The sequence below is a fragment of the Catharus ustulatus genome, chromosome 1 (assembly GCF_009819885.2).
Source record: "Catharus ustulatus isolate bCatUst1 chromosome 1, bCatUst1.pri.v2, whole genome shotgun sequence".
NCBI lineage: Eukaryota > Metazoa > Chordata > Aves > Passeriformes > Turdidae > Catharus > Catharus ustulatus.
Window position 1 is genome coordinate 125,948,454 of NC_046221.1, and position 12,365 is coordinate 125,960,818.

The following is a 12,365-nucleotide window of genomic DNA, read 5'->3' on the forward strand; positions in this document are numbered from 1 at the left end:
GAAAATTAATCCTAGATTAAAATTGCATTTTAAAATGTTATTAAGGATGTCACGTTACTAATAACAAGCCAACCTTTTCCCTCTATTTTCAGACAGGAGACAAATTCAATTACATTTTTGCTAATTGTCTGATGAATGTTCTTATTGTAATGCATATTATTTTAAATGTTTCAAGTTCATACTTGCTAGTGGGAGATATCTGTATGGCTATGATTTGGTGTATCAGGTGGAAAATACAATTCATTATCAAGGCATCAGCCTATGAAGACCTGTGCACACAGGAAAATCACTTGAAACTTTCTGAAAGTGGTTAGATGCAAAAATGTTAAACACCAATTACTTTCACAGCAGAAATATAATTCTCTCTTTCCAATTAAGCAAATCAGTCATGATGAAGTAACCCTGTGTCCAGTTTTTTCCATGAGAAACAACCCAAGGGGATGGATCCCAAGCCAAGAATTTTTCCACTTTAGAGAGAATCAGATGTGTGTGATGGTTGAAACACTGCCAAGGGCAAGCATTCAATGGCACATTCAGTCCAATGTCCTTGTCTTCCTCTTCAAGGACTGTAATGGGCATTGGCATTAATATTTCAAGGACTTCCTCTAATTTCACATCCCTCCAAGTAAAAGCAGCAATCACCTAAGGAGATATTATTACTGAATAGTTGCTAAGCTTCCTACTACAGGAAATTAAATGGGATCATTGCTAGCCTCCCTCTTACTAAAAAGCAATACATACTATCTTGCCTGGATTTTTGTGTGAAGATAAGAATCTTTAGGTTAGAAATTTTCCATTTTTAAGCTCTTGTCCCTGGATATTGTCTTCAAATCCAGCTTTGTTAAGCCTGGAAAATAAGATACAGCGGCATTGCCAACTCATATATTTTTTACCACTACCCCTTTTGTGGTGTTTTTTTTTTCCCTGACTCTAATTCCTGAAATCAAATGGATAGAGCAGAATCTTTGCCTCCATTATTAAAAGAAAGAGTTACTTGAGATCACAGTTTTGTGTCAGGAGAGTGGGCAGGAGAGAAAGGGAGTTCAGAGGCTTTGAAACTGAAATTTAAATGTTTAAAATTTTCTTCAAGTTATCTCTTGCTGATTTTGGATTAGAACTGCTTCTTTTGTTTTAAGTGTTGGAAGATGGCATTACTGGTATGCTCACTTAACATAATCCTGTTCTTTTTAGGTCTGTTCTGGTAAAAAAACCAGCCTGCAAAACAGCGTTCTGTAGGTTTTGGGGACTCCTGATGGGTAAAAAAAAATCTTGACTAGTCTTGTTAAGAGCAGAGAAGTCAAAGTTGTGTAGACAAAAGCTAACTCAACCATCTGAAAATCAGTTGTCCTAAACTTTCACTGTCTAGGTTGACTTCTGCACTGGTTCAATAACTCTTCAGCAGCTTTAGTACCATTACCTGCTTTCAGTGGCTTCCAAAATGAGGGTCTTACAGGCATCTTAGGCTTTACAGCCCTTCTAGGCTAGTTAGACTGATTTCCTCTGAACCATACCTCCCTGCCCTTGAAAATGTCATCATCTAGCAAAGCACTTCGAATATGTTTATCTTTAGCACCTGAAAAACCTAACTTGGATGTATGTTTTTAGCTAATAAAACATGCTGAAATGCTTGGTAGCTCAGAGCCTACATAACTTTACCACTGCAAGTAATTAGGATACAGTTAGTAGTACAAACATTTATAATAATTATGCAGTGAGTGTACAAACATATTATAGGTTTAAAGACCCTTAAGTAAACTTGCTGTCTGAATGCAAATGTAACGGTTGCAGCACGAAGCAGCACTGCCAGCTGAGTCAGATACAGCACTTGTTCATGGCCATGGCTGAGATGTCCCTGCAAAGCAGCTCGTGATGCAGTAACCTATGTTAGAACAGTATGATTCTTTATTCCCCTCTAGTGGCTGGACTGCATAGTATTAGGTACTAGTCAAGGGCTAGAAGAACTAAACCAGACTGTTGAGACAGCAGGACATGCCAAAAGGTTTTGGTTCAGCCCCTGCTGCCATCCACACTACCAGAATGCCATCAGTGCACAGAAAAATGGTCTGTGCTCTGGCAGTGATATGGAAGGGAAAGAACAGTTTTTCAAGGGTTGAAGTTTTATGTTCTTAGTCACTACCAAGTAATTAAATTAATAGTTTTATCCCTCAGAAAGGAAGAGGAATGTCAGTTTGTGTTGCAAGTCTTTTATTTAATTACTTTAGTCCCTTGGTGTCAGCGAAGCTGAGTATGAACCTGGCCAGTCTGTCTCCAGGAGGGTACTATCAGTTCTGCTTTGCAGCTGGCTTCTGAATAAAGCCTGTCTGCAGTCTTTCATACTGCAAATAAGAGTAAATTCTCAGAGCATATTTGTCATTGAAATGTATTTAATATATACAGCCAACTCTATTGCCAATATTCTCATACATAGCTACTACTACTTATGTTAATGTGTAGCCAAACATAAAGAAAACAACTATAAAGGTGTTAAAATGGATACAAGCTGCACTAAAGTCTTTTAAGAGTAGTGATTTCTATTAATGTTTGGATTGCTAAAATGATATGAGCTAAATTATTTGGGTTGAGATGGAATTTTTTTTTTCTGAATGGGATGAGAGCATTCCTGAACAAACCACTGGAACCAGGAAAGTGAACATGATACATGGAAACAAATTACAGAATATATCTGAGAATAAGAGGAGTCAAGGAGGTAGATACTCATCCTCCTTAAGCACAGTGGGGGTTTATGAATCTTGGATTTCCCAGTGATTTTTTCTTGTCCTTATTGAGAGCCTGATGATAATGTAAACTTTCAAGTTCCCAAGAGCTCCTGCCCTGCAGAGAATAGGCAATCTTTTACCACAGAGGCTGTTTGTGGTCAAGATTGCAATGTATAAAGGACAAAATATCCAAAACACAGGTTGAATTCTCTATGAGAATGAAGATGCAAAGAAATCCCTGCTCTTCACAACAAGTTTGGGTGAAGTTCAGATTTTGAAATTGTACGGCTCCTATCTTGGTGTGAAGAGAAAACCATACAGAGGATATTTGAGGTTGCTTAAACTCAAGTTCATGGATATATTATCATTTACTGAGTACACCTTAAAAAAATCCCACCAGATAAAATTAATCAGCCCTCCAGTGATGTTATTCCCAATTCTGTCAGTTAACTTCATATGGGATAAAAGGTAAATTGGATATTTCAGCATAATACAATAAGATGCTTCAATTTCTTTTGAGAACATGCCATCTGAGCAGACCCATTTTTAGGGGAATACTAAATAAAAAGCAAGATGACAGCTTTCTAGGTCAGGAACTGCTACACCTTCATTATTTTAAACAGCTTAGAGCACTGCAATATTTAGCCAATGTGTGTGTGCATGTGTGCTTTTTTAGAAAATTTTACAACAGGGGTTTGTAATGTTCCAAGGCCATGCTTTGGCAATAAAAAATAATGCCTCATTTATAAAGTGCAGGAACTCAGGGATTTCATTCTCCTGGATGTAACTTCAATTGCATTTTATTTAAAGTACAAGGATACTTTAAGAACTGCATTTAGTCAGCTATTGACTAATGGCTCTTAGCTCTTCATGAAGCAGATAATGGTTTTGCATAGAATATCAAACTCAATAGAAACAATCACAGTAATGGAAGAAGATTTCTTTGTTATAGAGTTACATGAAAGGAAACACTGACAAAACAGAAAGCTTTCTAAGGAAAACAGCACCAGGTTTTGCTGAATACTACCTCTTTTGATGTCCCTGCTACTTTTTCTCTTCTCTTCTCTGTAATTGCTTTTGAAAGGTTTGTTAAGGAATTTCTGATGATTTTTGATAGCTGAAACATAAAGCACTTAATGGGAACTAGAAATCCATTTAAGGGTTTGTAATAAATTCATATATTGCCACTATATTTCTCTTAGACTGTAATGTCTCTTTTGTACTCCAGATGCCATCTCAAAAAATAAACTTCGTACAGAGCATATGGATCAAATTTTAGCCAGAAGGGAAAAATTGTTGACTTGGCACGAGGTATTTGTGACCCACAGAGTACCTTTACAGCCAGCCAAGTCATCAGTTTCTTTTTCTGCTAGGCAGTGGCAGCTCTGACTCCTGAAGAAAACCTTTGCATGTGAAGCCTGGGTAACTTAACTCTGGCAATGATGAATGGGTACTGCAACTGTAACTTTGAAAATTCAGTGCTCAGCATTGGAACTGCAGCAAACTTATTCCTGAAAAATGGATGGCATGACTGAAATGATGTAGAATACTATGGAATTATTTAATGGGTCCCTACTCTAGCGAAGTCATTGAACTGAGTAAGTCAAACAAGAATTTCCTGATCAAAAAATGCATACTGTTCTCTTGAAGAAAAGAGTGAAGGGTGAGAAACCCAACAATATACAATGATAAGAAGCAGGGAGCTCAGATACCACAGGCACAGACACAGGATAAGAACTGAATAGAATGTGGTCATGAGCATCTTAGCCCTGTTCTGGCTCTTTCTCCTCGTTTTTTGGGAATCTTGTTTTGTGATGCAAATATATTTTTAAATTGAGATACTTTTCCTTTTTTGATGCCTGTGTGCAAATTTTTTCAGTCACTTCTGTTCTTGCAGTTCACTGCTGTGTTCAGTAGATGTGCATACTGTATACCACTCCTGAAAGAAAAATATCCATGAAACCAGGACCATAGCAAAGCACAATACATAGACTATATTTTATTACTTAAATTGTAAAGTAATTTAGTGTTCAGTTTCTCATACTAAAAGGTTGCTGAAAGTAACAAAAATTCAGGCATGCCTAAACCAGTAATTTTAATCCAAGAGATTTTTTCCTTTGGTATTAAGATGAAAGCTAATTTTAAAAGACTGTATTAATAACAGTTTTAAAATCTTAGAAGATCTTAATTACATTTTGGATATGTTTTCCTCCTAACAGCTAAGAGGACAGCAGGCACATATCCAGCTTTCTCTGCTTATTTGCAAATCACACGTGTTTATTGATTGCTGTCTTGGTGTGGCATGTCTTAAATCTATCAACAGTTTTTGCGCTTTTTTGGGGAAAAAAGAGAAAAGAGCGCTATCAGTGAAGTTCCTTTTCCTATAATACTATGTCACTCAGCCTGTGCTCTCTGCAGGAGACAGCTGAACTCCCATATTTTAGCACTCAGAAGGCTTTACTGTCAGGGAACTGCTGAAGACCTTCATCTAGTAACAGTAGCATGAAGCTCTTGGTAAGGAACTATCTGTGTTCATGTCTCCCTAAAGTACCTAATCCATATCAAAGGATAGCCTGTCACTTAAGTCTCATGGGAGCTGTGGGGTTACAAGACATGTCTGTTTAGAAAGCTAATTCTGCATTTGGCCTTGGAAGCTTTCCCAGCCACAGCAGGACTGCTATTGTGTCTTCCAAGTCAACTGGAAAATCTAGATTATATGTCTGGTGAGAATTAAGAGAAAGAAAAATGGTCTAGGGGAAAGGGAAGCACGAATGACAACAGACACAAAAACAATCCAGCATCCTTGGTACATACTCAAAAGTTATAGATACTCAAAAGTTATCTGGACACAGTGCTGTGTAAGGAGCTGTGAGTCTGCTGGAGCAGGGGGCTTGGTCCAGTCCCTTCCGACCTTAACCATTCTGTAATTCAGTGGGAGGAAAGAAAAAACAAACCAAAACACAGAAATCCTCAAAATTCTGATGTTTTAACAGTGACATCTTGGCATCTATCTAAGTGTACCATATGCAACCATAGAGTAATGCTATCTTTAAAACCTCCTTTAATAAATTCTCTTTTCTATTCATATTGCTGATAGTCTTGTTTCTTTTCTTCAGTCCTCTTCCTGGTCTATACAGAACAGTGACAGTTTGCAGGTTCTGGTATGGCCATGTCCCAGCAGGTCTGGAAATGCTGCTACTTTGAGAAGCCAGGCTGTGTAGGGCTATAGAAATGTATGTTCTCATTTTTGCATCATGGGAGGGGGCATAAATTTACTAAGTTATTTACTGGAGCAGTCTGGGTTCTGGTAAGATTTATGAAATTTTACAAACATTCTCATCTGATGGAAATCATTAGAGCCAGTGTAGAGAACCTGCATCACTGGCAATTACCTTATGACTCTATGAGCCTCATTAGGCTGATTAAACTAGCTTAGCACCATATTATTTAAGTGGCACCAGGCAGTACTTTTCTGAAGAAGGTACATTAAAACTCTGAGCTGATATGAATTTTAGAAGACTACCCACTAAGAAGCCAAATAAAAAATGTGCCATTTTTAAGTGACTACTATGGAAACAAACACTGCCTCAGTAAAACTGGGATGAAGATATTCCAGCAAACCATTAAAGAATTCTACAGGCTATTGCTTACACTACAGGATGTGCTGCAAGCTCTTTATAATACACTTACACCTGACCTCCTTCTAGGTAGAAGCTTGAGGTTTAGGTCAGTGGAGGACTTTGAAGTCAAACAAAAGTCAATGGTTACAGGAGCAGAACTCAGGATCTTTTGGCTCCTAACAAAATTCATCCTTTTCTTTAGCAGTTTCTGAATCAGGAGACGCTTGTACTCTTGCATTTGCAGAACGGTGCTTGATTGGGAACAGGCTGCCTGATTCAGCAGATGTGCTGAATGTTCCAAATAGTCTTTAAAGCTGTTTTGTGTCTTTAAAAAACATCCCTATTAATTTTTTTTCCACCAAACAGGTTAATGTTAGCACAGTATAATCAGTTATTGCAGAAGAACAGAAGTGTCAAACCCCAAGAAACATGTTTTTGTTTGTTGTTCTCAAAATAGAGAGAGAAAAAAAAAAGCTGGGTATGATTCTGCTTCCAGAAATGGTGGGATACTAATTACTTGAAGTGAAGACAGACTAAATACTGATTCTTTGATGTAGCCATTAACTCATTCTCTGAAGACAGCTGAATATTTATTTGCTCCTTCGCGTTTTGGCCGAGCGCCCTTGGCTGCTTGCTGGAACTCAACACAACCAGTGACCGGGATGCACCTGCACAGCTACTCCAATTATTCCATTAAGATGCTCATTGTACAAATCAGGAATTTCATTGGTATCATAAGAAAGGTAGCGTTTTAAAGATAATTTAAACAGAAATGAAGGAAAAGCACTGGCTGTAGTCCCTGCATCCCCCTTCCCTGGCAGCGCGACTCGTTCCACTCCTCCGCGACCTTTTCCCAGCTGAAGTTTTCGCGTGCAGCTCAGGTGCCTCACGCGGGGCGGCCCGCGGCGCTCACCCTGCCCGGGGCACCGGAGCCAGGTGGGGGCTCCGCACGCACCGGCGGGGAGCGGGGGGGCCGCGGCTCCGCCGGGGGCAAGCCCGTCCCCGGGCGGGCAGGGGAGCGGCGGAGGCAGAGCAGCCCCCGCCTCCCGCCCGCTCTCCTCCCCCTTCCCCCGCTCCCGCCTTTTGTGCGCCGAGCCCGGGCGTCAACGGGCGCCGGCGGCCGCGGAGCTGACAGGAGCCCGCGGCTATCGGCCTCGGCAGCGGCGCTGTGGCGAGGGCGGCAGCCGCGGCCGCTCCCGCTCCCGTCACCAAGGCGCTGCCTGGCACAGAAACACAGACAGAGACGGACTGACAGACGCACGCAGCGCGGAGCGGCGCGGGCTCGGGGGCCGCCTTTGCAGCTCCTCTCCTCCCTGCACCATGCTCCGCTCCAGGCAGCGCCCGCCCGCTGCTCCCTGAGGGCAGCCAGCCCCGCGCCCGGCTAAGCGGGCGACTGGCACCGGCTCCCTCCCCGCCGCCCCCAGTTACCTGAGTTAGCTCCGTCCCGGGGACTTTGGCAGCGCCTCCGCCCTCTCCCGCTGTGGCAGCCCTTGTGCGGCGGGGGAGTGAGCCGCCAGCAGCCGGAGGGACTGCAGCCGCCGCCGGGGGAGTCGAGCTCAAGCCCCCGCCCCCGGAGCTCTTCATGGCGTCTCACCAGCAGACCAGGATCCAAGCCTACCTGGAGAAGAATAAGATCGGTCCCCTTTTCGAGGTAAGGTGCACTTGCCGGCCGGCTCCTCCGCGCCGGGCAGCGGTGAGGGCGGGGGTGTCCCCGTGGTGGCTGCGGCCCCCCGCGCAGCTCGGGTGAACGCAGGGCGAGGATGAGTTTGAGGCGCTGCTTCGGCAGTGCCGGCACCCCTCGCCCTGTCCCGCCGCCCCGCACCACGCGTGTGCCCTCGTGTCCCTCCTCCAACGCCCCTCCGAGCTCCGGCGCTCCGCGCAGCCCTCCCTTCCCGGCTATCCCCAGGATGTGCCCCCCTTCTTTGCCCCGCCACGGACGCCGCCGCCCTCTGCTTCGCACGGGTGGTCAAACAGGTGCCCTGCGCCCGCGGCCCGAGTCCCCGGGGCCGCCCCCGCGGCGCTGCCGCCTCATCCCGGCGGCCGCGGGACAGCGGCCCGGCCCCGCCGTCCGGCCGCGGTGAGCCGCGGACCGAGCGCGCACTCGCCGTGCGCCGCGAGGGGAGGCGGCGCTTCCAAACCCCCCCGACTCCAGGGCGGCAGCGCTGGGCACCGGGCAGCGGGCACCGAGCGCCGCACGGCCCGCGGGCGAGCCCCGGGGCGCTGCCCCTCTGCCACCGGCCAGCGGTGAGGGACAGGTGGGTGCCTCCCACCGGGAAACACACCCTCTGCACCGAGCGCTCGGAAAGAAGTCTGTTCTGAGAAAAGTCCGTGTCCATGGTGTTTCCTGAATTTTTTGTCTGCAGTCACACACCGTGTTTTTGCTATATTTTTCCGTTTTCTTACAATGATGCACTTGCAAGGATTTGTAGATGCAGAGATGTGCATATTTTACTATTTTAGTACATAAGCTGTGAATACTTAGAATTTGAAAGGGTACTAGAGCAATCGTGATTATTACCATTTTGTCATCCTGTTTCTCATGCAGTTTTAAATGTCTAAATGCACATATATTATGCACTGCACTCTGGCAGTATTATCACAAGGCACAACTCTGCCTTTTTCAGTATTTAACTTGTTCTCAATCAAGCCTATTATGTATTAAATGTTTTCTGGCATGGTGGATGCCTCATCTTCAGTCTGTATTCTGCTACCCCCCTATAAGAAAGGGTCAAATTTTGTTAGAAAATTGTTCATGAGTGGTCTGGTTTTATGTTTTTTGTGTGCACAGGCTGTTGGAATTGACTGCTGGTTCAGTGCTAGCGGTGTTAGATATCTTTATTTTGCAATAAATAGAGCCCCATTTGATGGAACAGTAACTGGGTACTAGGGAACAGCAAGTGATTTGTCTAGTTAAGGAATTTGTAAAAATGGAAACATTTATGTGGTTCAATTCCTGAATAAAATTCTGTTCAATCAGCTGTATCACTAGGTCCAGGTACATAACTGACTCTTGTTTATTTCAATGGGAATTCAGTGCTTTGGGGTGTTCAAGAGTTAGGCCCTCAACAGCTCTCATTTTCTTCTAAATTTCCTTAACCCATTGGTTTACACATTAAAATTCAGGCAAACCACTTGACATCTCTGTTGTGAGTCACTGTGTTTTAACCTAGTTTCTCAGTAGTATGAGATAGTTGTCTCTGTTCGGATTCTTGTAGGATGTTTTAGTTATCAACAGTGGAGGGAAAGATTAAGAAGTTGTATTTGTTTCTGCATTTCATGTATCACCATGTATTTTACTAATCACTAATGTAGGAATTTCATTGTGATAGTAAGAATCTGTGAAAGGCTCTTTGCACAACTGTGCAAACTGTCTGCAGGTTCTCAGTGCACTCCTGTATACCAGGAAGACTTTTTGTTGTGAAATCTACTTACACCTGAATGCTAATGACTGGTTTTAAGATCTAGGAATATAGCATTCCTGCAGCTGTTTACAGTTATTGTAATCCATTACACTGGGAGGAAGAAGATCATAATTCTTGTCTCTGCTGCTTCCTGATTGGCCATTCAAAATATACTTACATATTTAAATTTTTAATATGTGTTTTTTGTTCTCAACAGTTTATTGAATATCTGCAACCTATGCTTGATCTTGTAGTCCTTAGAAAAATGAGGACGGGTATTTGAAGTTGATGGGAATTGATCAAAGACTATGCACAGATGAATCTTGTACTCTGTACTAGTATTCCTATTCAATGTGCTTTGTGGTGTTTCAAGAATACCATGTGTTCACAGCCAGATATAGTCACTAACACATCAGTTTTTCACGTGTCTAAAAGTTCTGCTGACACGTTGCAAGTGGAGATCTGTGCTTTGCCTTTCTTCCAGGAGCAGCTAGCATTTTCTTATACCACTTCTGGTTTGGATGCTAATTAGCCATCTCTTGTCATGGATGACAGCTATCTTTTTTTTTTTTTTTTTTTTCAGGGAGTAGTAATTTTCTAATACCAGCTCAGAGTGGACTTGGATTCAGTTTTCTCCAGTGTTACTTGCTGAGCAAGTTGTGACTGTAATTGCTCAATATATGCTTCAAGTCAACATTTTAGGGAGTGCATGGACTAATACTGGGTAGCTGAGGGCAGTCGTAGGAAGGAGGAATATGGAGAAAGGACCTGTGTGCTTTCTGAGATGAAGGCAGGGATGGTGATGCATAAACAGATTGTATTTCATACTTGAATAATGAATAATCAGTGATTGGGGCACTTTACACCATTGATTTTAGACAATTACAGAGGCACAGAATGCTGATGGATGGAACAGCTGGCCATGTACTGAAGGTGAAGTACAATTCCCCTGCATTACAATTAAGAGCAGTGGTTGCTCTTGCTAGTAGGTCATTGTGTTCCAGTTGCTTGCAGCTATCCTAGTTGTGTCTCTTTTCTCCATTCCATCCTGTATTTGTGGCCTTCTGTTACAGTGGTTAGGGATTTTTGTACCAGCAATATGTACTTAAGAGCATCTTTGCTGAAGTTTTGTGTGATTTGACACTTGAATTTATCTTCCTAATTTGTGTGAAAGAGAAGTGTTGGAGAGGTGCTGACACATGAGATGCAGGAAGACCTTAGGCTCTGCCTTGGTTAGAAAGTTGTTTCCTTCTCTATAAAGAAAGGTGAGGAGGAACGTCCTGGAGAAAGAATTAATGAGCTTAAGCTGACTCAGCAGGCATTGGTCTTCTACTGACTACCAGTATCTGTTAACACATAGTAGGAAGCCCTATCCACTCGGCTATGAATGGTTACTCAGCACAGATTCACTTGATTCCAAACATTTTTACAAGGTAAATTCTTATTTATGGGTTAGAGGTGGGAAGGAAGGTGGGCAGGAATTATTGTGTACATCTTGAGATTAAAGACAGGTTGCAAAACACCTTTGATACTGCAGCCTCATTTTCCCTTTTGAATGTAGGTCCCCAAGTTGTGGCTTTTCAAAACTGTTACTTCTCTGTCATTTCATCTTTCAGGTGCCCAAGATTTTTGCAGGTAAGATCCCTGAGAACCTGTAACTCAGCTTCTAAATGCCCGATGGCAAGCAGGTGTTGTTAGTACTGATGGTAAGGTCTTAAGTTAACCTCTTACATTCTGCTCAGTTCGTGAGCATCCTTATCCTGTTCTGTGTAGTTTTTGTGTATTGTTTCTTTTCTTTTTTCTTTTGCTTTTGAAAGCTTAGACATCTTTCTGTAAGAGATTGTTGGCATCTGAGAATACTGTGGTTAGACAACGACTTTAGATTTGAGGAATGCCCTTTAGAGATGCCTCTTTTCTGGGATTTTCGTGGTAACACGTACCATAGCACTACCTGATTTTTTTAGATTTTTTTTTTCACATTGGCTTTAAATGTAACAAGAATTCTAAATATGAATTATTTCTGTGGGGAAGCTTCACTGTTGTTTTTTTTCCCCCATCTTTCTAAAATGTGAACAGGAGCTATGTGCCTAAAATTGGCTAGAACGGAGTATTCAGAATCAGCACCCACTCCTTTCTGTCTGAGTGAAGTATTGACCCACTTTGCATTTCAAGCATCCAATCCAACAAGTTCTTTTTGTGTGCTAATAATCTCAATGAATAATCCTGCTGCTGCTGCCTGCATCCATACATCTATTCTTCTGTACAACTGTATCTCTTTAGCATCCAGTTGTGCTCTCATTTGGGCAACCTGACAGTTTCTGTGAATTTGAAAGCTGGATCAGCACACTTGAGAACAGATTGCAATAAATCTTCAAGAACTCTGAGATAAATTTAGTGTTTTGGGATTTTTTTTATTTCTAGAACTGCAGCTAAAAAAGCATCCAGCAGGTACGTTGTTGTTATGCAAACTCAAGAACTGTAATTTCTTTGAGCTATAAAAAGCCAAAATAACTCTTCTCAAAGTAAACATGCTAAAATTCTCGTTACCTAACATTTTTGTTCTCCAAGTAATGTGGGGTTAGGACTGTAATTTTTAGTTCAAACAGCATAAAGGCTTCATAATACCA

General features: G+C 42.4%; 1 protein-coding gene across 5 annotated transcripts in view; it reads left to right on the top strand.

The window, feature by feature from the left end:
* The first annotated feature begins 7,447 nt into the window (after positions 1-7,447).
* C1H8orf34 (chromosome 1 C8orf34 homolog) overlaps positions 7,448-12,365 on the top strand; it is a 158,063-nt gene continuing 153,145 nt past the window's right edge. For 3 of the 5 annotated variants that reach the window (XM_033055012.2, XM_033055029.2, XM_033055046.2), the window contains exon 1: positions 7,448-7,988. In XM_033055012.2, the coding sequence (XP_032910903.1) occupies positions 7,920-7,988 (69 nt within the window). In that variant the 5' untranslated portion in view covers positions 7,448-7,919. The remainder of the gene's footprint in view (positions 7,989-12,365) is intronic. The other 2 variants (XM_033055020.2, XM_033055038.2) reach the window with 1 other exon arrangement.